Source organism: Spermophilus citellus (assembly GCF_964194105.1).
Source record: "Spermophilus citellus genome assembly, chromosome: 10".
Classification (NCBI taxonomy): domain Eukaryota; kingdom Metazoa; phylum Chordata; class Mammalia; order Rodentia; family Sciuridae; genus Spermophilus; species Spermophilus citellus.
Genome location: NC_138197.1, coordinates 71,402,363 through 71,422,895, shown reverse-complemented (window position 1 = coordinate 71,422,895; position 20,533 = coordinate 71,402,363). Strand labels below are relative to the sequence as shown.

Sequence of the window (20,533 nt, the reverse complement as noted above, 5' to 3'; positions counted from 1 at the left end):
GGCCACACAGCGAGCCAGTGGTCAAGCTAGGAATAGAACACAGGAGTTCTGTCCCTTTTCTGGAACCACTGGACCACGCTCCCCTTTACCTATATACACTCTTCACACACACACACACACACCACATGTGCACACCCGCCCACCCCACCCCACTTAGCCTCTATGTACAGCAAACAGCAGTGGGGGGCAGGGGCAGGGAGTGCTTCAGGAGCATTTTCATAAAGGAAATCTTGGTAAACTTGAAAAGGGAATCCAAGAAAGCACAGAGCAGAGCCACAATGAAGACTCTGGTGCAAATCTTGGGCACCCCCCCAACCAGATTTCCTCTTCTCTCCTGATGTCCCCCTGGTTGACTAGTTGCAGCTGATTCTTTAGGGGGTACCTGAAAATGAATGAAGCTTTTTGCAAAACTTTGGGCAACATCTGAGAAAAGAAAAGAGGCATCAGTACAAAAGATGCCCAGGACTCCATAACGCATGGCAATCTCACAGCCACAGCAGCCTGGAGGCTGGGGCCCCAGGGGCCAGGAATGGGAACTGACCTACCGGCCACATCTCCAGAGTGGAGCTACTGGAGCGAGCTAGAGTGGGCACTTCAAGATCCTCCTGAGTGTTCCTGGACCAGGAGACACAGCCTAGAGGGGGGTGTCCCTAAGGGGGGTGCCCCCTTGCACAAATATGGACAGAACTAGTCTGCTGGTCTACCTGTGGGGGTGATGGAGGGCAGGGCCCAGCACGAGCTAGCAGAGCAGAGGCTGTTGGGCATTTTGTGCTTGCTCTAGCTTTGGAGCATGGGGGGTATTTTTTTTTTTTAAACACACTGATGAAAAAGGCAGAGGTGAGGCCAGTCCAGCTGGATTGGCTGAAGTCATAGCTGAGGGCTCTGCCAGGTGGATTAGGTGAGAAGGGAGTTTTTAAGGGCCTCTAAGCACCAGCCTGGGGTGTGGGTACCACATGCAATGGTTCAGTGGGGATCTGGGAAGGTGAGGACCTGGCTTTTCTCTCCAATCTCAGTTTAGCCAGAAATGCGAGACCCTCTGGTGTCTCTCTCTCTCCCTTTCCCCTTCTTTCCCCAAATGTGCTAAGGTCCCAGTTCCCAGACCCCTCCCGGACTCAAGAATTGGGACGGTCAAGCAACAAATGCACACCAAGACAGGCTTCCCTTGTACAGTAAAAAGGGTCATTTTTATTTTGTTTCCTTTTGGCTTATAGTAGTGATGTATTTTTTTTTTAAATCACGTCTCATTTAGGGCAGCGTTGGCCTCCATGCATTCACTAATACACTATTGGTCTTTTACAGTTTACATTGGTTGTGGCGAAAAAGAAAAGAACCCCCCGGGCACTGTGGCTCCAGGGGCTTTGACGGGCATTTCTGTTTCTCTGCCCGAGCAACTTCTGATGCCCAAAGCAGCTCACTGAGGAAGGAGCAAGAGAAGGTTGTGTTGACTTGGAAGTTTTTTCTTTTCTCACCCTCTGCTTTAAATTATGGACTCTCCTTATCCTAAGCAATAAGGAGGTTAAGGACAGAAGAGGGGGTTTGGAAAGTGTTTTTTCACGCACAAACCAGCAACCATGGCAGCTGCTGCTCAGTGGCTTTGGTTCTGCATTTTAAATTAACAGCATCACACATCTTTTTGCTTTTTGTCCTTTTTTTAAAGGTGGATTGTGGAGTATAAATACTGCACCAAGGACCCGGCTACAAAAAATAAATATTTATATTATATTTATATATCTATATATATATATGTGCAGTGATACTGTGGCTGCTGCTGCTTTTTGATTGGCTTTGTTAATATTTGGCAAAGCGTTGCCACTCACTCACTCAGTGAGGGCGTGCAGAACGCCATCGCTGATTCTTTCAGTTCAATGCCTGTTAACTGCGGGTGTAAACTGCTGGTGATGGTGTCATTTACTACCAAAGAGGTGTGGAGCAGGATGGGTGAGTGAGAGAGTGAGTGAGTGGGTGGAGGGATAGTGGGCGAGGGATAAGAGGTGGGAAAAGTTAAAAAAGAAAACCACAAAACTTCAGATACAGCGGAGGTGGCTTCTTTCCTAATGAAGTTGGCTGATGGGTGTCAGATACCAAGGCCCATGTGTTACTAAGGAGGTGGCCCGCTGGGCTGGGATCAGGAGTGGAGGGGAGGAAAAAGGTCAGATTTCAGAAAAATCTCATTAATAGGCTCTAGTAGCTTAATGACATCACTAGCATGAGCGCTTGTTGTACGTAGTGGGACTGGATAGCTCTGTTGTCCATCTAAAGACCTAAGAACAATTAAGTTTAGCCAAATCTTGCATAGAAGTGGTTAGAATTTATTGCACATTGGAACAAAAATATATACTTTTTGTTGTTTTGGAAAAGACCAGTAGCAATAAAAAATTTTTTGTCTGTCTGTCTGGTTTGGGGATGTACATTGGCTGACAGCATCTAAATTCTAAGAAGAAAAAAAAAGTATAAAAAAATAAAAATAAACATGACAATGGCGTAAGCCAGAAGCCATTTCCTATTTAATAAGTTAATTTGTATTTACAAAAAGGCATGCCAATAAAATAAAATTATATATTACAGTATTTATAATTCTCTTAAAAATAACCACATGTCAGCTTCTGTTTTGTGCTGTTTACAATGCAGCCTGTACATGGTACTCTACATTCATCCTAGCAGTCAGCAGGAACACTGAAAGAGATGCCTTCCCAACCTGGTATCAGGTGTAATACAAAACTCTATGGATGGCTGCAGAAGCAGGCTTAAGAGAGCTGGACAGTTTCTAATGGTCCAACAAGAAAGTTCTGCTTACTGACTTGCTGTGGTTTGTTCTATGCAAAACAAGTCAAGTGGACTCTGAAACTATATCCAAAGTACATCTACTGCAAGGCAGATTGGTATGTCTGATTATGGGTTGGGTTTTTTTCCCCCCTCTATTGTATGATTCAGGAAGAATTTATTTTGATTTGATTCCCATGCTAAAGTCTTTCCTCACTCTTCAAACAGACTTCCTGAAACATTCAACTGCAGCATGTCGGCTTTGAAACCTAGTCATCAGATGAGATACCCCTGGATTAGCACTGTCATCCATAGGGTAGGAGATGGAATGAAGATGACACTCCCCCAGAAGCCACCCTCCAATGACAATGGGCAGGTCTTTAAGCAGAGAGCAAAACTGGCTGAGAGGGAATGTGCTGGGGGAAGCTGGAACACCCTACAGAATTAATATTAAGTCACTTTCTCACGAAAACCAGTGCAGTAAAGAAACCAAGTGGGCTTGGTTCAGAGGTGGCTTCATCTACACCTCAGGTCCCAGCAGTGACTGTTGCTCTAGTAACAGTCAAAAGAAACCACAGCCATACCCAGTGCTGCAGCCCTCACCCAGCCCTATGAGGGTGGAAAGGGAAGCCCTGCTCAGTGGGGAAATGTGATGGAGGCAGGAGGACAGTTTCTAATGGTCCAACAAGAAAGTTGTGTGCAGGTGTGAGCTTGTGACAACCCCTCTGGACAGTTCAGAAGATCTGAACCCTTCTCCATATTGACCCAAGCCCACAGAAAGCCACAATGCAGAAGGGCATGAAACTAGGTGAAGTGAGCACCCCATGACCCCCAAACAAAATGTCATTTTAAGTTCTCCAAAATACCCCCTAGAGATAACATGCTACCCTGAACAGCACTTTTATCTCTACCCCATTTAAGTGTCAGTTCTCCAGTATGAAGGCTAAACAATCATCATAAATATTGCAAAATACAAATGAACTTTTTTTTAGCCCTAGGATTTGGTTTTACAGTGACATTAATAGTACAAGCCATTCGGGATCAAAGTCTCCCCATGTACTAGACACAGAGCAGCATTAAATAGTTCATCTTGCAAAATGTGCAACAATGGCTGTATGTTAGAGATGTCTGTTAAACAAATACACGCAACGGATCCATCTGCTTGTTGGACTGGGATTGTTTTTTGTTTTTGGTGGTGGTCAATTGATTGACTATGTTTCCCTACCAGAAGGTGTATGAAAGACTTATAGGAACTCATATAAAGAATTGCAGCCGGTATGGAACTCTTACCATTTTCTCCAAATACAGTGAACGGTGCAGGGCTGGGTCCTGTCCAAAGGCTGACCCAATGCAGGGGACAGGATTAGTAGTGTCCTGTGGTGTATGGATCTCATGCATGACTTCTGATCACGGCATGCCATCATGCAAATCATTTCTACGCATTGAACGAGCACAATGTTTGGAATTGGCCTGAGCAAGTCCTCCTCAGCCTGAAAAAACCTGATTGTTTTCCCCCACCCATCTCCAAACCACGTGAAGCCCATGTGGAGAAGATGCGGTTTATGTCAAAGAAACTGATTGACAATTAAATGACATGGGCTAAATGTGAGTGTGTGTGTGTGTTTTCTTTTTGCTGCTTAGCTTAACTAATGTAAGAATGCAAATATAGTTTGCATGAACAAACAAATTTTTAGAGTGATGCTTTCTGCTTCTGAGAATCAACAAAATGAAAAAATAAAATCCATTTGGCTGCAACGGAAATATGCTGGTCCCGGCAGCCTCTCCTGTTTTTGTATCCTGTTAGTTTTGTCCTAAGTTGCATTGACTGAATGTGGAACATGCAGTAACCACCTGCCCAAGCAATAGAAAAATCTGTGAGTCCAGGGAGCAGGGTCCTTTGCCCTTGGCAGGTCACTGCTCAAGATGCAACTGTGTCACATGGTAAGCAGACTACATTTGGTATAGTTCTTCAGGTTACAGTGTCTCCACAGCTGTTCTGCATTGATAATATTCAGGAAGTTTGTAAACAATCTTTCACTTGCAAGTTTTAAACTGATATAACATTTCATTTTTGCTCTCCTCTAACATTTGGATTCTCTGACCTCTTTTTGTCTTTTGGCTCTTTCCCTTCTTCCTTCCTCTGCCCGCTGCTGTTTCTCTTTGTCAGGTTTAGTTACACTGTCATAGGATGGGAGGGAGGCTGTGGAGGGGGTGCTCTCCTTTTTCTCCCGGTGCGTACCTCCATTTTCAAGCTTATTAGAAGTCATCTTTTTGCAGATGAAGCCCCGCCTTGCCAAATGTCCCCGGTAGGCGCGCTGAAGGACCACTGCAGACACCTCCTCTTGCTTGCGCCGCAGTGTGGTAGTGATTGGCTCGTAAGACACTTTGGAAGGATTGGATGCCACGAACCTCTCCTCCATCTGCTGCCGCAGGATGTCCAACTCCCCGCTATCTCCTAGGACCCGCTTGGTGAAGGCAAAAAGGATGTCCAAACAGTGGATGCGATCCCCGCTCACCATTGGCAGATCCATGGCAATGAGCTCAATGGTGTTGGGCTTGGGCACTCGGAGAGGATGCTCCAAGGCATCTGCAAAGTCTGCCAGTTTACAGTACTCGATGAATTGGGTGGCATCGGGATCAAACTTCTCCCAGATCTCATAGAAGGTCTCAAAGTCATCCTCACTCAGAGGGTCTGCACTTTCTTCTGTGGCTACGCTGAAGTTCTCTAAGATTATAGCAATGTACATGTTCACAACAATGAGAAAGGAGATGATGATGTAGCTTACAAAGAAGAAGATGCCCACTGAGGGGTTCCCGCAGTCACCCTTAAAGCCACTCCCTGGATGTTCCTTGTCTAGGCTACAGTCAGGGGGGCGGTTTAGGATGGGCAGCAGCAGGCCATCCCAACCAGCTGAGGTTGTGATCTGAAACAGGCAGATCATGCTGTTGCCAAATGTCTCAAAGTTGAACATGTCATCAATACCAGCCTCGTGCTTCACATATGCAAAATTGGACATCCCAAAGATGGAGAAGATGAACATGACCAGGAAGAGCAGAAGGCCAATGTTGAACAGGGCAGGCAAGGACATCATTAAGGCAAAGAGCAGGGTACGAATCCCTTTGGCGCCTTTGATCAGACGCAAAATACGCCCAATACGGGCCAATCGGATGACTCGGAACAGGGTTGGGGAAACAAAGTATTTCTCAATGATATCAGCCAGGAACATTCCTAAGAGAGGAACAGAAGAAGTTATTTTTCTGGGATTAGAGATGTCCATTTTCTTCTTCTTCTTTTTTTTTTTTTTTTTTTTTTGGTACCCAGGGATTGAACTCCGGGGCACTTTACCCTTGAGCCCTATCCCCAGCCCTGTTTTTATATTTTATTTAGAGACAGGGTCACTGAGTTGCTTTGGGCCTCACTAAGTCACTGAGGCTAGCTTTGCACTCACAATCCTCCTCCTCAGCCTCCTGAGCCACTGGGATTATAGGCATGTGCCACTGCATCTAGAGAGCCCTTTTCTTTTCTTTTTTTTTTACCTAACTGTGGAACTTTTAAGTTCAAAGTGCTTGTAGAATGAGTTCCTTATTACAGAATCTAAATTCTCAAAATAAGAAGACATTACATGTTTCAAACATCCAGAAAAGTAAGTTGGGCAGAGTGATGTAACAGTAATCCCAGCTACTCATAAGGCTAAGGCAGGAAGATTGCAAGTTGGCAGCCAGCCTATACAAACTTAGTGAGGCCCTGTCTTAAAATAAAATAAAGGATGAGGGTGTAGCTCAGTGGCAGAGTACTTGTCTAGCAAGCACCAGGCCCTGGGTTCAACTTCAGCTCTGCAAAACAATGACAACAACCAAAAACATAGAAAAGTAGAGAAAACTGATATAGACAACTATGTGCATGACAAACAGATTAGCATTTTATAAAATTTGCTCATTCTCTCTTCATTCTCAGAAGTATCCATAATATTTAAGTATCATTTTACTGTATAGTTTTACTATGCATAAACCCATAAATATTACACAGCATTCTACAATGTTTAGGAAATTATACTGAATCTTTTTAGAGCTCCAGCTTGTTTTTTTTTTTTTTTTTTTTTTTTTTTTGGTGGGGATTTAATCCAGGGTGCTTTACCACTGAGCCACATCCCAGTCCTTTTCATTTTTTATTTTGAGACAGGGTCTTGCTGAGTTGCTGATGCTATCCTTGAACTTGTGATCTCCCTGCTTTAGCCTACCAAGTTGCTGGGATTACAGGTGTGTGCCATCACACAGCACTTGTTTTAATTTGTGAGATTGATCCCTTGTGTTAAAATAATTTTAGATTATTCACTTTAACAACTGAATGGTATTCACTTTTATAAGTAGGTCCTAATTTATCTGTTTTTCTATTCAAGGACAATGAGTTTTTTACCACATATATGCACATAAAGTTTCCAAGGTGCTATGGATTGCTCTTCACAATGCCATCAAATATCCATTGTAGGCATGGTGGTGCATGTCTGCAATCCCAACCACTCCAGAGGCTAACACAGGAGGATTGCAAGTTCAAGGCCAGCCTCAGCGACTTAGCAAGACCCTAAAGCAACTTAGCAAGACCTGTCTCAAAAAATAAAAAGAGGGCTGGGGATGTGGCTCAATGGTAAAGGACTCCTGGGTTTAATCCCCAGTACCAAAAACACCCCCACAAAAACCCATATCTACAAACAATGAATGTGAGGTCTCAGTTTCCCACCATACCATGCTACCCTTCGACTTTGATGTCTTAGATATTCTGCTAATGCCACTGATTTTCAAAGTATCTTTATATTGGTTCTGAAAAAACAAAACAAAACATCTTTCTTTGCCCATCCCTCTATCTCCTACTCCATCAAAATAGCCTAAAAAACTAAAGTGATAGTTCAGGAATGGCTTTCAACTCAGCTTTGAGATTTTGAGCTGCAACCCATAAACCAGAAACCAATTTTGGCAGGTAAAAATGCCATTGCTTTAAGGAGGATACACAAGTAGAGGTAAAATGCACAAGTCAGAGGGCCTTTTCTACTTACACTTACCCACAGGCCCACCTCAACAAGGACCACTTTGTCCTTAAAACTAAAGAACAACATGGGGAGGCCAACGAGGGACCACAGAAAGAGACCAAAAGGCTTGGAAAGAGAACCGAAGGGAAACGTGGACTATTCTCGTCTTCCAGTGCTGCCTCTTGCCATGCAGGTCCAATGAAACAACATGAGTTTCCATGGACAGGGCACGTTTAATTTAATGAAGGAAGTATCTTTTAACCATAAGATTTCATAAATATTGGGGCAGTTATCTGCAGAGGCTATAGAACCTCTTCTTTGAAGGTTTTAGGCTATGAAGGGTCAGAGAATAGGATTTTTCTTCAGGAGCTTGGATTCCATAGTGTTTGTACTTTCCAGAAAATCTCTACCTCATCCAGAACCAAAGACAATTTCTCAGTTCTCTTCTTTTTACTTGTCAATTAAGTAAAAAACCAGTAATCATAAGAAGTTAGGCAGTGTAACATCTATTGTAGTTGATACTGCATCCTGTACATGGTGGGCAAGCAAGGCTTTAGAGAGTCAGCGATGCCTAAGTGTTTTTTTTTTTTTTTGGTACTGGGGATTGAACTCAGGGGCATTCGACCACGGAGCCACATCCCCAGTCCTATTTTCTATTTTATTTAGAAATAGGATCTTGCTGAATTGCTTAGCATCTTGCCATTGCTGAGGCTGGCATTGAATTTGCTATCTTCCTGCCTCAGCCTCCAGAGCTGCTGGGATTACAGTGTGTGCCACTGCGCCCGGCTCTGAGTAAGAATGAAAGGATGAACCTATATCTATCCCCACAGAAAGGAGACAGAAATGGGACAGTCAGCAATCCAGGCAGTGGGTACTTTAAGGGATACTTCAAGGGGTACTTCAGGTGGTTATAGAGCTAGTTTACACAATTCCTCTTTTTGTGGGGGGTGGCGTGTGGGAACTGGGGATTGAACTCAGGGGTACTCAACTATAGAGCCACATCCCCAGCCCTATTTTGTATTTTAGTTACAGACAGGATCTCATTGAGTTGTTTAGTGCCTCACTTTTCCTGAGGCTGGTTTTGAACTTGTGATCCTCTTACCTCAGCTTCCCAAGCTGTAGGATTTCAGGGGTGCACCACTGCGCCGGGCTCAATTCCTCTTAAGAAAGAGTTTCTATACTTGTTTCTGAATACATTCATATGTAGAAAAAATCCCCATCATTAAAACATTACTACTCTCTCTCTTATTTTGGAGGGCCATCTGAGCACAGGTGGCCTGACTTCATCTATGGATTTTCTATCCCACTCAATAGTGGGTGGGTAGAAAAGCGGACAACACCTACATTGTCCAGTGTGTTTTGTGGGAAGTTAGGCATGGACTTCCAGTGGGGGGCTGGGATTGAACCCCTACTTGATCCCTACCTGCTGCCCGTCTTGGGTCCTTGTCTAGACCTCAGTTCCTCATGCTACTTAGAGGCTTGTTTGAGGGCTATATGGTAGCACACTCGAAAGGCACATGGAATGCTGACCAGCTGACAGTACATTCCATTGAAACATGAGCTATTATTACTTGAGTGACGGGTGCTATGGTCCAATGAAGGTGGATGGTGTGATAAGCAGAACTGTTTCCTATAGGGACTTCCTAGAGAATTCAGTAGGCTAATGTGTGTGGTGACTTTCCAAAAGGAAATTTCATGTATAGTGTTGCCTGAAGTAATTCCATTGTGGGATTCTTTGATTGGTGAGAAACGTATGGGATTAGTGTTGTATGTGTCAACACACTTTTGGACATGCTGCTCTGGAGGACAGAATTAGAGGAGGCACAGGCTAAGGAGGCCAGCTGCCTCCTGGTAAACCCTGGAGCTCTGGGGCTGGTTTCTGTGAATCTCCTGCATTCGGTCTCTGTTGGGACAGGTCAGTCATGCCTATCTGGAATCAAAGCAGAGTTTCACATGGTTCAGGATGCCTTTCAGGAAGGTGGGGAAATGTTTTGGGAGGGTAATCAGCAGGGTAGCATTTCTTTCAGCCCACCTACAGAGACATCATCCCTTCTATTCTTTTAGGTTGAAGCAAAACATAAACTTTGGGACTAGCCTGAGTTCTGCCTCTGGTCGCCTCCGTGGAGGGACCTGTACATCTATTTTGCAAAGATGACAAAACAGCCTGCCTCCTGGGCTATCATCAGATCCAATGAGACATGTGGCTAATTCTCAAGCTGTACCTGGCCCACAGAAAAATCTTAGCAGCAACAGCACTACCAAGACCCATTGCCACGAGAAAATTTTCCTAGACAATTTCATTAATACCCATCTTAACTACCTCTGGCCATTCCATTTCTCATTTCATACCTTTCTGGGGGGTGCTCAGGGTTGAACCCAAGGCCTCAAACATGGTAGGAAGTATTCTACCACTGAGTTACAGCCTCAGTCCTTTTATTTGTATTTTTTACTTGGCAATCCTCCTGCCTCAGCCTCCCAAGTTACTGGGATTACAGGTGTGTGCCACTGTGCCTGGCTCCCATAGATGTATTTTTAAAAACATTTAACCTTCCCTTGCTTAAATTTTTTGAAAGCAAGAACCAAATCATATCTTTCTCTTCCCCAGAGTCACAGCATTTACAACATAGTAGGAACTCACTGACTACATAATCTGCTAGGCAGGCCCATGAGATATCTTAGGGGTATGGGCTTAAGCTAAGAGGACCACCTACCTGCCTGCACTTCAGACCTATGTAACTCACTGCTACCCCAAGAATCTCATCCTCAAAGCCAGTCAGGCCCTTTCCATTTCCCTTGTTGCCCTGCCCCACTCACCCACAATGGACAGGATGACCACCACGAAGTCGAAGATGTTCCAGCCAATGGTGAAGTAGTAGTGCCTCAAGGCAAACATTTTGAGCACACACTCACAGGTGAAGAAGATGACGAAGACCAGATTAATCCAGTAGAGAATGTTCTCCATCTGTTTGCTCTGAGTATCTGTCTCCACCATCATTGTCACCATATTAAGGCAGATGAGCATCATGATAACAATGTCAAAGGCTTGTTGAGTGACAAAATCAAAGACGATACCTTGGATTTTGTTCTGGGGAAGAGGGGGAGATACAATAGGATTCATGAAAGACTTCCCATGCAGACCTGGGGAAGCCACTGCCCTATTCAAGGAAGCAGTCTCTACCATTTTCTCTGTCATACTGGCCAGCTCCCTCCTGTGGCTCTATGGGGAGTATGACAGAGACTGACATCAAGATTGCTTCAGCTAGAGTTTGCTCGAGTTGCCATTCTTCCCTCTTGAACCTATGGTGTCAAACACTTTTGAGATCTTTCTACTTCCCTGGCTGCCCTGTAGTCTCATCTGTTGGCCATCTCTCAATCTCTTTTCTTTCTTGACACATGTGTACTGGAGAGCCCACTTATTCCTACTGTTTACACCTATCTACTACTTGAGCTTCTCAGTCTCTCTCCCTGATGATTCGTAAACGTCTTAAACTTACCAGATCCAGAGCACAGCTGAGTCCTTTCCCTTTCCCCTCATGTGGCTTGTTCTGCTTCTCTCAATTATTCATCTGTCTCTCAAGCCAGAAATCTAGAGTCCCCTGTTTTTGTCTTCTCTCTCATACCCCAATGACCTGAGAGTCACTGACTCTTCCTTTAAAGAACTCGGTTGGGCCTGCTTCATTGCCTTTCCAGTGGCTAAGGTTGGAGGACTAACCTTAGCCACATCATCACCTGTACTTCTCTAAAAGTCTCTTAGCTGGTCTCCCTGCTTCCTTTGTTGCCCTCATCCAAAGCAGTCTCCACACACTGGTGAGTGGGACTGTTTAAAAACATAAATGAATCACATCATTCTCCCACTTAAAATCTTTCAATAGCTTCTCACCCGCTTGCCACAAAGGACCTATTGTTAACTTGGCTGAGAGACGCCTTCACAGTCAGATGTCACTTGTGGCCTGTTACTAGCATTTCCTGCTTCTAGAGCCTTGTTTGCTTTTCCAGGAATCACTTTCCCCACCAGAGAACACCTTCCTTGATGAGGCTTTCTCTGACTACTCATGTAGAAATAGATCTGCCCCCACAACCCTCCATTTTTCTCTGTTATGGTTCTCCAGTTATTTCTTTCTTCAATGTTTGCCTGCATTTTATTATAGCTGCCTGCTTTTTTTTTTTTGGTACTCAGAGGTGATTTATCACTGAGTTATATCCCTAGCCTTTTTAATTTAAGACAGAATCTCACTTAATTGCTGAGGCTGGCTTTGAACTTGTGATCCTCCTGCCTTAGCCACCACCCAAGTTGCTGGGATTTCAGATGTGTGCCACCATGCCCAGCATACCTACTAACCTTTATAGTTTAATGTGGAAGAAAATATACTTAGGTTCCCAAATGTAAACTTGAGAAATGTTAATCCTTTAATATTCCCTTTAGTTCCATTTCTATCACTAACTGGAAAGTCTTAACATCATGGAAATAAAAATATTAATAAAAAATTATTATCTTTTTAAAGATTCCCCTGATATTTTATATTTAAAAGCACCCAAGGCACTTGGGCTACCACTTATTTTCAGGATTACTTTAACTTGGTGGTTTCCAAAATGCTCTGCAAACCCCTGGGCTTCTTTTCCCTCAGTGGCTATGGAGGAGTATGCCAGAAACAACTGTGGGGTCAGGGAAAAGCAGGCGGGAAAGCCAACTGCTGGTTTAAACAAAGGAGTTCTACTTTTATTAGTCAAATTAAACTTCCACCTAAGCTTTGACTTTAAGTGTTCTGCTGCCTTTTTTTTTTAAAGTTACTTTTTTTTTTTTTTTGAGAGAGAGAGAGAGAGAGAGAGAGAATTTTTAATATTTTTATTTTTTAGTTCTCGGCGGACACAACATCTTTGTTGGTATGTGGTGCTGAGGATCGAACCCGGGCTGCACGCATGCCAGGCGAGCGCGCTACTGCTTGAGCCACATCCCCAGCCCTTTTTTTTTTTTTTTAATTACTTTAAATGAAAGTTAGAGAAGAAGAAGAAGAAATCTCGAGGCTTTTGGAGATTATGACCCACTCAGCTTGTTTCTCTGAAACAAGAGAACAACAACCCATGAAGGGTGAGGCTGAATTTCAGCCCCAATTCTGTTGGAGAGAGGAAATCCAGGTCACGGGACTCTCCTACTTTCACTCTTTCTGCTCTGACAGCCAGAAGCATTGTTTTAGCTCCCAGACATCCTGCCCACATGTCTGTTGGGCACAGAGGCTGAGAAAACGATGACCAAATCTTGAAGTCTTGAAGTGATAGGAAAGGAATCAGCTTTTGTTCATTTTTGGTTGTCTATTAAAAGATCTCTCGGCTGGGGTTGTGGCTCAGCAGTAGAGTGCTCGCCTAGCATGTGTGAGGCCCTGGGTTCGATCCTCAGCACCACATTAAAATAAATAAATAAAGATATTAAAAAAAAAAAAAAAAGATCTCATTACCTGGGCCAGAGTCAATGTGGTAAGCATGCCAGTTCTCTGCTGCTTCCCAAGGAGGGAAGAGGAGGGCCTGAGAGGAGAAGTCAAGCATGATGTAGAAGTCATGCCACACTGTAATTCTTGTTCTGCTGCCACCTTACTCTGATCTTTTGGATGGGGCAGCTTGGAGAAGATCAGTGGATACCAGGCAATCACTTTTTGCCTTCCTTTGCAGTAACCCTAGCAGTGTCTTCCCAGATAGGTTCTCACTATGTTCTTGGTCTGCACAATGTACTCACCAAGGGGCGGGGAATGGGTTTCTGTGGTTTCTTTGAGCCCAGCTTTTTCATGGCATTGTAGTACTTCTTCTGTTCCTCAGTCATGAAGATATCCTGACCTCCAAAGTAAAGGAGGGAAAAAGAGAAAAGCAATTACAACTGGTGCTCATAGGCCTGGTTCTGGACCAGGTTCTGGATCAACACTGAGAACTGACGGAGACATATCCCTTTCCTTTCCAAAGGTCAGGTTAGTGGCTGCCTGTCCCAGAGTGAGATAGATCTAGAATGATTATTCTAATTCAAAGAGATAGCTACCTTTCAGCTCAGGATTTCTGAGATTTGCCAAGCTAGGTAGGAAGGAAATGGACTATCTGGTTACAGACCCTCAGGGAAGGGTAAACCTCAGAGCAAAGGTCTACATCTCACATCTCACAGTCTCTTAATATCATATTTTTGGCCTGATTTCCTGATAAGCTTCTAGGAAAAATATTCTATTTTTATTTTTTGGTATGTGAGGATTGAGCCCAGGGGTACTTTACCGATGAGCCACATTCCCAGCCTTTTTAAATTTTGAGACAGGGTCTTGTTAAGTTGCTTAGGGCTTTGTTAAGTTGCTGACTCATGGCCCACTTATTTTAGATGACATTCAAAATTTGTAAACTCTAGTGCAAGAAGGCAGTTTAGAGAGAGTTTTCTGAAGTTTGTTGGGCACAATTGACTTACAAAATGAATAAAAAGGGTAATCTTTTCAATTTTTGGGGGGGTACTGGGGATTAAACTCGCTGAGCCACATTCCCAGCCCTTTTTAATATTTTATTTATAGACAGGGTCTTGCTGAGTTGCTAAGTGCCTCGCTAAGTTGCCACGACTAGCTTTGAACTCGTGATCCTCCTGCCCTAGCCTCCCAAGCCACTGGGATTACAGACATATGCCACCACACCCAGCTTCAGTTTGTTTTGAAAAAAACTGTTAATCATCTGAGATAAGTAAGGAAGTGAACTTTCCAGGGTGGCCTTTCAGATCCCAATTACCAGAGATTAACATGGATGATGACAAGTCTGGGCAATTTCTGCTTCACTGCACTACTCATCCGATTCTTTCTGGAGCGGAGGCTCTCTCTGCCCCTAACTCCCTCTGGTGGAGTCAAGACCAGTAGTAGGCCTTGTGAGTACAAGACTGCTAGTAAATTCAGTAAATCACATGTTGCAAAAGCCAGCCCTGAAGAGGAAGAGTTGGTTGGGGTTAATGTACAGTGGAGCCAGTGTCACAGTGAGGTGACAATTTGGATTTTAGAGAAAATAAAGAGGGGTCTTTTCTCTGTAGTGACAGGGACAGAGGGCCTCTCATCTGAGTTGACCACTGGCAGTGAGGGGAGGAGACCTATCTTTTTCTTTTGTTGATTGAAGTTATCAATGATGACACCAATGAACAGATTCAGGGTGAAGAAGGAGCCGAAGATGATGAAGATGACAAAGTAGATGTACATGTAGATGTTGTCCTCATACTTAGGCTGTTCATCAGGCTGTCAAAGGACAGGAGAAAAGGATGAGAGTCAGCTTGCAGCATGGCGATCAGGTGGGTGACTCCCACATGCCAAAGCCATCAGCTGTGACTTGCTGTCTGGGCTACTGAACAAACTGGGGATGGGAGAGACCTAGCTTCTTTCAGCCGGCCTCCTTCTCCACACTGGCAGCTCAGAGGAATCTGACAGCATCTCTGCTGTGACTTACTGGGAGAATATGCAAATCACGAGGTAAGGGGCAGGGGAGGGGTGCCTGTTAGGAGCCACACTTTTATTTCAAGACAGGACTGAAGAGTAGACAGCTCTGTTGGGGCCGAGTAAAAATCAACTGTCTAATCATCTGTAGTCAATGTGAGAGAACGAGGACTTACTGAGAGGAAGAAAATGATCTATAATCAATAAAACAAGCAATTAACATTCCAAACAGAAATTTTGGTGCCTCCATTCCTCCCACCCTTTCTCTTTGATGATTCCACCATGCTGCCTGCTTTCTAACCAACAAGGTTCTGTTCCACCATGTACATTCTTACCTTTCGGGAATCTACAGCTGCATACATGATGTCCATCCAGCCTTTGAAGGTTGCCTGGCAAACAGAGTCAGTCATTAGATTGTGCCTGTGAGGGAGTGGGAGGAGTCTAGGCAGGAGTCCCAAAGGCCAACAGTAAGGACACAGGACAAGGAGTTTGGGTAAGTCTCATATGGACATAGGGTTTCCTTTTGTTCGTACAGGGCCCAACAGGGCTTTGAGTAAGTCCCTGAAAATAACATTAGAGTTTGGCAACAAAACATGTTGACGACGGTAAGTGATTGATGACTTTCACATAAGGTCTTAAGATGTGTTTGAAAAGACTGCCTAAAGCCAGGGCAAATGCAGATTTATAAACAAGTGGCAAGAATCTACTCAAGGTGCTTATTAGACTTTAGCCTTCCACTGAGGAGGTGTTTTTTCAAAAAGTATTTATAAAGCAATGGGGGGGGGGGTGTCTGAAAAATTCACAGTTTCACTAAAAAAAAAAAAAAAAAAAAAAAAAGACAACAAGGTCAGAACTTATCTCTTACTAATAAACACAAGTAGCCTGCAGTATGGCAATCCTGGTGGCATCCTTGATGCCAATTCCAATTAATACCCCTTTTCAATTCTCCTTGTCTCCTATATCTAGCATGACTTTTGGAAACAAAGATGGATAATCAATTTAATATCTTCATGTTTAATTTGTTCAGCCAGATTCTAAGCTTTTTCAGGGCACAGGACAGTGTCTTTATTCACCTGATGGTCCTATTGCCAAGAACAATGTCTTGCTTATGGTGGGGACTCTGAATACCATGTCTGACTAATATTTTCTGGAGCTGCTCCAGTTCAGATTCAATTTGTGGGTTCCATTTCTTGAACTGGGGTATAACAGCAAAAGAGTTTTGTGGTAGGATATGATACAGCTCATTCCCCTAACTTTTGCCTCCTCTTCCTAACAGTGAGTGCTTACTGTGTTAGGTTAGGGTGAAAGCTTCATTTGCAATTTCACATTTAGTATTCACAACAAGTGAATGATGTGGGTACTACAATCATAGTAATGAAAACACATAATAGCCATTATCATAATTAAGCTCTGCTATGTGCTGAACATTGTGCTAAGATATTTTTCAAGTATCATGAATTCTCTCTCTCTCTCTCTCTCTCTCTCTTTTTTTTTGGTACCAGTGATTGACCCCAGGGCGACTTTACCACTGACCTACATCCCTAGTCTTTTCTTTTTTTATTCAGAGACAGGGACTTGCTAAGTTGCTGAGGCAGGTCTTGAACTTGTGATCCTCCTGCCTCAGCCTCCAGAATTGCACAGGTTGCACCACTGTGCCTGGCTCATGAATTCACTTAACAACCATGTAGAGTATTATAATCTACATTTAATTGACGAACAAACTGAGGAATAATTTGTACCAAATTGAATATCCAATAAATATCAGATTACATCTGTCTGATTCCAAAGATTATGAACTTTTCAATGCATCAACTGTCTTGTCAAATATTCCAAAAAATTGGCGACAGAAGAAGAGAAAACTAGGCATGATGGAATGAAGTTAGGCAAGAGAGACTTATCTACATCATTAAAACACATTTCTCCATATTATCCACATTAGCCCTTTTTCTGGGGTTGAGCTGTCAGAGCAGCAGAATCACAGCACAGCCGCCTTTAGCATAGCTATTATGTAGGATTCTTCTTCTTCATCAAAATTGTCCTTTTTATTTGTTTTCTTGACTTCTTTAACTACAATTCAGAGCTGGGGAGAGGTGAGCTACCACTTTATTATGTTGCAGCAAGTTTTAGTTGTTGCTGAGTAGGTCTAGTTCTGAGCACAAAGAGAGAGGTTCCTTTTGAATGAGATCTTGTGGAAGTCAGAATATACAGGAAAGATGTCTCCCTGAAACTGGTCTGGGAAATGATATTGCTCCCTGTTTCAGAGTAATTCCGATTCTGAAAGTACGGTTGAGAAGGAACCAAATGAAATTTCTGCTAGCTGCTTGAATTTCCCAAGATTGAACAAATAATAATACTTACTACTTGAAGAAGGGCCAGATATCCTGCCCCCACGTTGTCAAAATTGATCTTCACGTTCTTCCACCTGATCTCTGTGTTGTTACCCTCCATGAGCTTTTCACATTCAGTTTTATTGTTGACATCTTCGATTTCAAATCGGATTTCAGAAGTCTCATTAAAGCAGTAGTGGTATTTCCCCGCAAACAGGTTAACTCCCATGATGCTGAAAATCAGCCAGAAGATGAGACACACCAGCAGCACATTCATGATGGAGGGGATGGCGCCCACCAAGGCATTCACCACCACCTGCATTGGAAGGGGAGGTTGCTGAGTGTTGGCAGGAAGTGAGGGAAGCACATTCTTTTGATTTCCAGGAGGGGAATGACATTTGTGTGGCTTTTCTGCTATGGAAATGTGTTTTCTTTGCGCTTAACTGTTTTCTTTGCAATAACTGGACAGATCCACAAATAGGACCAAAAATTTCTAAGTTTGTGAACAACATTTTGGGGAATTTTAATAAATTGCATGTTGATTTCAACTAAAACAAACTCCCCTGCCCAAGTTGACCCTGATCATCTCTTCTAGGCACCAACCTGGGACCAAAAAAAAAAAAAAAAAAAAAAAAAAAAAAAAAGAAAAAAAAGAGAGAAAAAAAAAAAGATTTCTTAGTCCAGTCTCCCTCCTCTTCAACTTGTAAAATAAACCCCCATGGAAAAAATCTGAGCAATTGCAAGCTTGCTAGTTGCCTTTCAACACATTCCCCCTCTGAAAAACAAGGCATGATTGTTCAAAACCACAGAGAGCTGCCCTTTGGGTTAGCAGTGAATCACTCAACAGTACATAACGTCTCTTTTATGACTATGCAAGGCCAGTTATCTTTCAGGCAATAGCTGAGCATGCATATTTTGCAGGCTCAAGAAAAAAAAAGCTATATTCCCTCTACCAAACAGTATAAAATAAAATCTGAACAAATGTGCTTTCTACTCAAGGTTTATTCTTCAGCCTTTTTTTTTTTTTTTTTTTCTGACTTTGTAGGCTTCTAAATCTACGAGCTGCCCAGTGTGGCTAGTGTTGATATCTGTCTGCTTAGTCCAGGGCTTGACTGTTCTTCACAATGTATTAGAGATCAACATGACTTTTTTTTTTAAAAATAGTTTTGGGTTAGATCACTGCTCTTGAAACTAAAAAAATGACATGTTGTTAAAAAATCACTGACTACAGTCTCAAGAATTTTTTTTTTTTTTTTTAAAAAAAGGGCAAAGGAAAAAAAACCCTTAGGAATAGATGTTTCTGGGTTGTTTTAAACATGGACTTTGCTTTATACTAGAGGTGACAGTTGTCAGACAACAACTCTACTGTTGCAGCAGTTTTCACTAGTAGAGTTTGAGTGCTTACAAAGGTAACATTTCTAGTGATGGAACAGGAAACAAGGCTAGTTTCATCTCTGCCAACTTTCACTAGTGATGTCTTAAGCAGGGTTGCTAAGGCTCAGAAGACTGTTTCTTTCTTTTTCTAGTACTGAAGAGGATTATGGAGTAGAAAACAAAGACATTGGATGTAAATGAATTGTGTTTTCTCTGATGTTTTGTTTGGAGGAGGTGACACGTGTTTCCAAGTTCCTGCATCTGTTTTTTGGTACAGGTAAGAGATGACAGGCTGCCAACTAGCTACAGCATGGGAGAGACAGGGAGGTCATGCTGTATGAGGAACGCCAGGGGGCAGCCCTGGGCTCTAACTTGAATCCTACTGGGTTTTGTCTTTTGTTTTTGTCTTAGACTGCACTGTCATTCATCAGAACACATGGCTGAGAAGAACTACCTATTCTGTCCTATATCAAAAGGCAACAATATTCAGCTAGGACTCACTCTGTCTTTGATATTAAAATACTCATCTTGTGATTCTCCAATTCACATATGAAGGCCTTTAGAATGAGAGGCAGTTATTTCTTAATTCTTAGACCAAGAAATCTCTTCAAGATCTTATAACTCTGGCATTAGTATAAAATATTTATTACTGTGAGCAAGGAAAGCTAGAATATCTGAAATCCAGAAAATCTTTAATGTTATTTTAGAGAATGCTATTTACTTTTATGAATTTATGATATCAAATTTGTCAGATAATCAGATTTAAATTTTACCTTCTCATTCTACAGTTGTTCACCCTTTGGTTAGGGCACCAAAAAGCAATGGAATGTGCAAAAGAACAAGCAAAAGGCAAATGATCCACAAATGGAATAATCATTTCTCAAACAATAAGAGTAGATCATGTAAAGATTCAAAAGCTCAAGTCTATGTGACAGCATTTTGCAGCAGTTTAGGTGAGAGATCATGATGTTCTATTAGACAAATACCAGTGTAAAGTTGGGAAGTAAGCCCTAAAAATGGAAACCTGAAAATATTGTTTTTTTTCCCCTTAATTCAGAACCTTCAGGAATTCTCACTATACAGTCAATCTGTTTTTTTTTTTTTTTTTTTTTTTTTGGTACAAGGGACTGAACCCAGGGGTGCTTAACCACTAAGCCACAATCCCAGCCCTTTTTAAAAATATTTAAGACAAGGTCTTGCTAAACTGCTTTGAACTTGCAATCCTCCTGCGTTAGCCTCCGAGATGATAGGATTACAGGCATGCACCATGGTGCCTGGCTATACAGAGAATCTTAAACTTCTATTTGAACCCAGTCTAACCCATCCTACATGGTATCTTAAGTCTTATTGTTAAATATGGATAATATTTTCAGCAGGGAAGAATAATCAACTAAGTGATCTCTGAACTTTAACATCATAGATCTGATCAAAGGGCTCAAAACACAAAAATATTTGCTGAGGATTTGCTGATGACATAAAAATCCTATAAATCTGATACTTTTTTGTGTATGCGTGCACATACATTCACTCATGGTACTGGGGACTGAACTGAGGGACACTCTACCACTGAACTATATCTTTAGTTCTTTTTATTTTTTTTTTTTTGAGACAGAATCTTACTAGGTTGCTT

General features: G+C 42.6%; 1 protein-coding gene across 1 annotated transcript in view; it reads right to left on the bottom strand.

Annotated features, from left to right (window-relative positions):
• Window positions 1–1,305: 1,305 nt before the first annotated feature.
• Window positions 1,306–20,533, bottom strand: part of SCN8A (sodium voltage-gated channel alpha subunit 8) — a 176,337-nt gene continuing 157,109 nt past the window's right edge. Inside the window, exons 22-27 of the mRNA XM_081310121.1 lie at window positions 17,561–17,845; window positions 15,538–15,591; window positions 14,870–15,007; window positions 13,507–13,611; window positions 10,596–10,866; window positions 1,306–5,989 (exon numbers count right to left, since the gene is read on the bottom strand). Of these exons, the coding sequence (XP_081166247.1) occupies window positions 4,842–5,989; window positions 10,596–10,866; window positions 13,507–13,611; window positions 14,870–15,007; window positions 15,538–15,591; window positions 17,561–17,845 (2,001 nt within the window). The 3' untranslated portion in view covers window positions 1,306–4,841. The remainder of the gene's footprint in view (window positions 5,990–10,595; window positions 10,867–13,506; window positions 13,612–14,869; window positions 15,008–15,537; window positions 15,592–17,560; window positions 17,846–20,533) is intronic.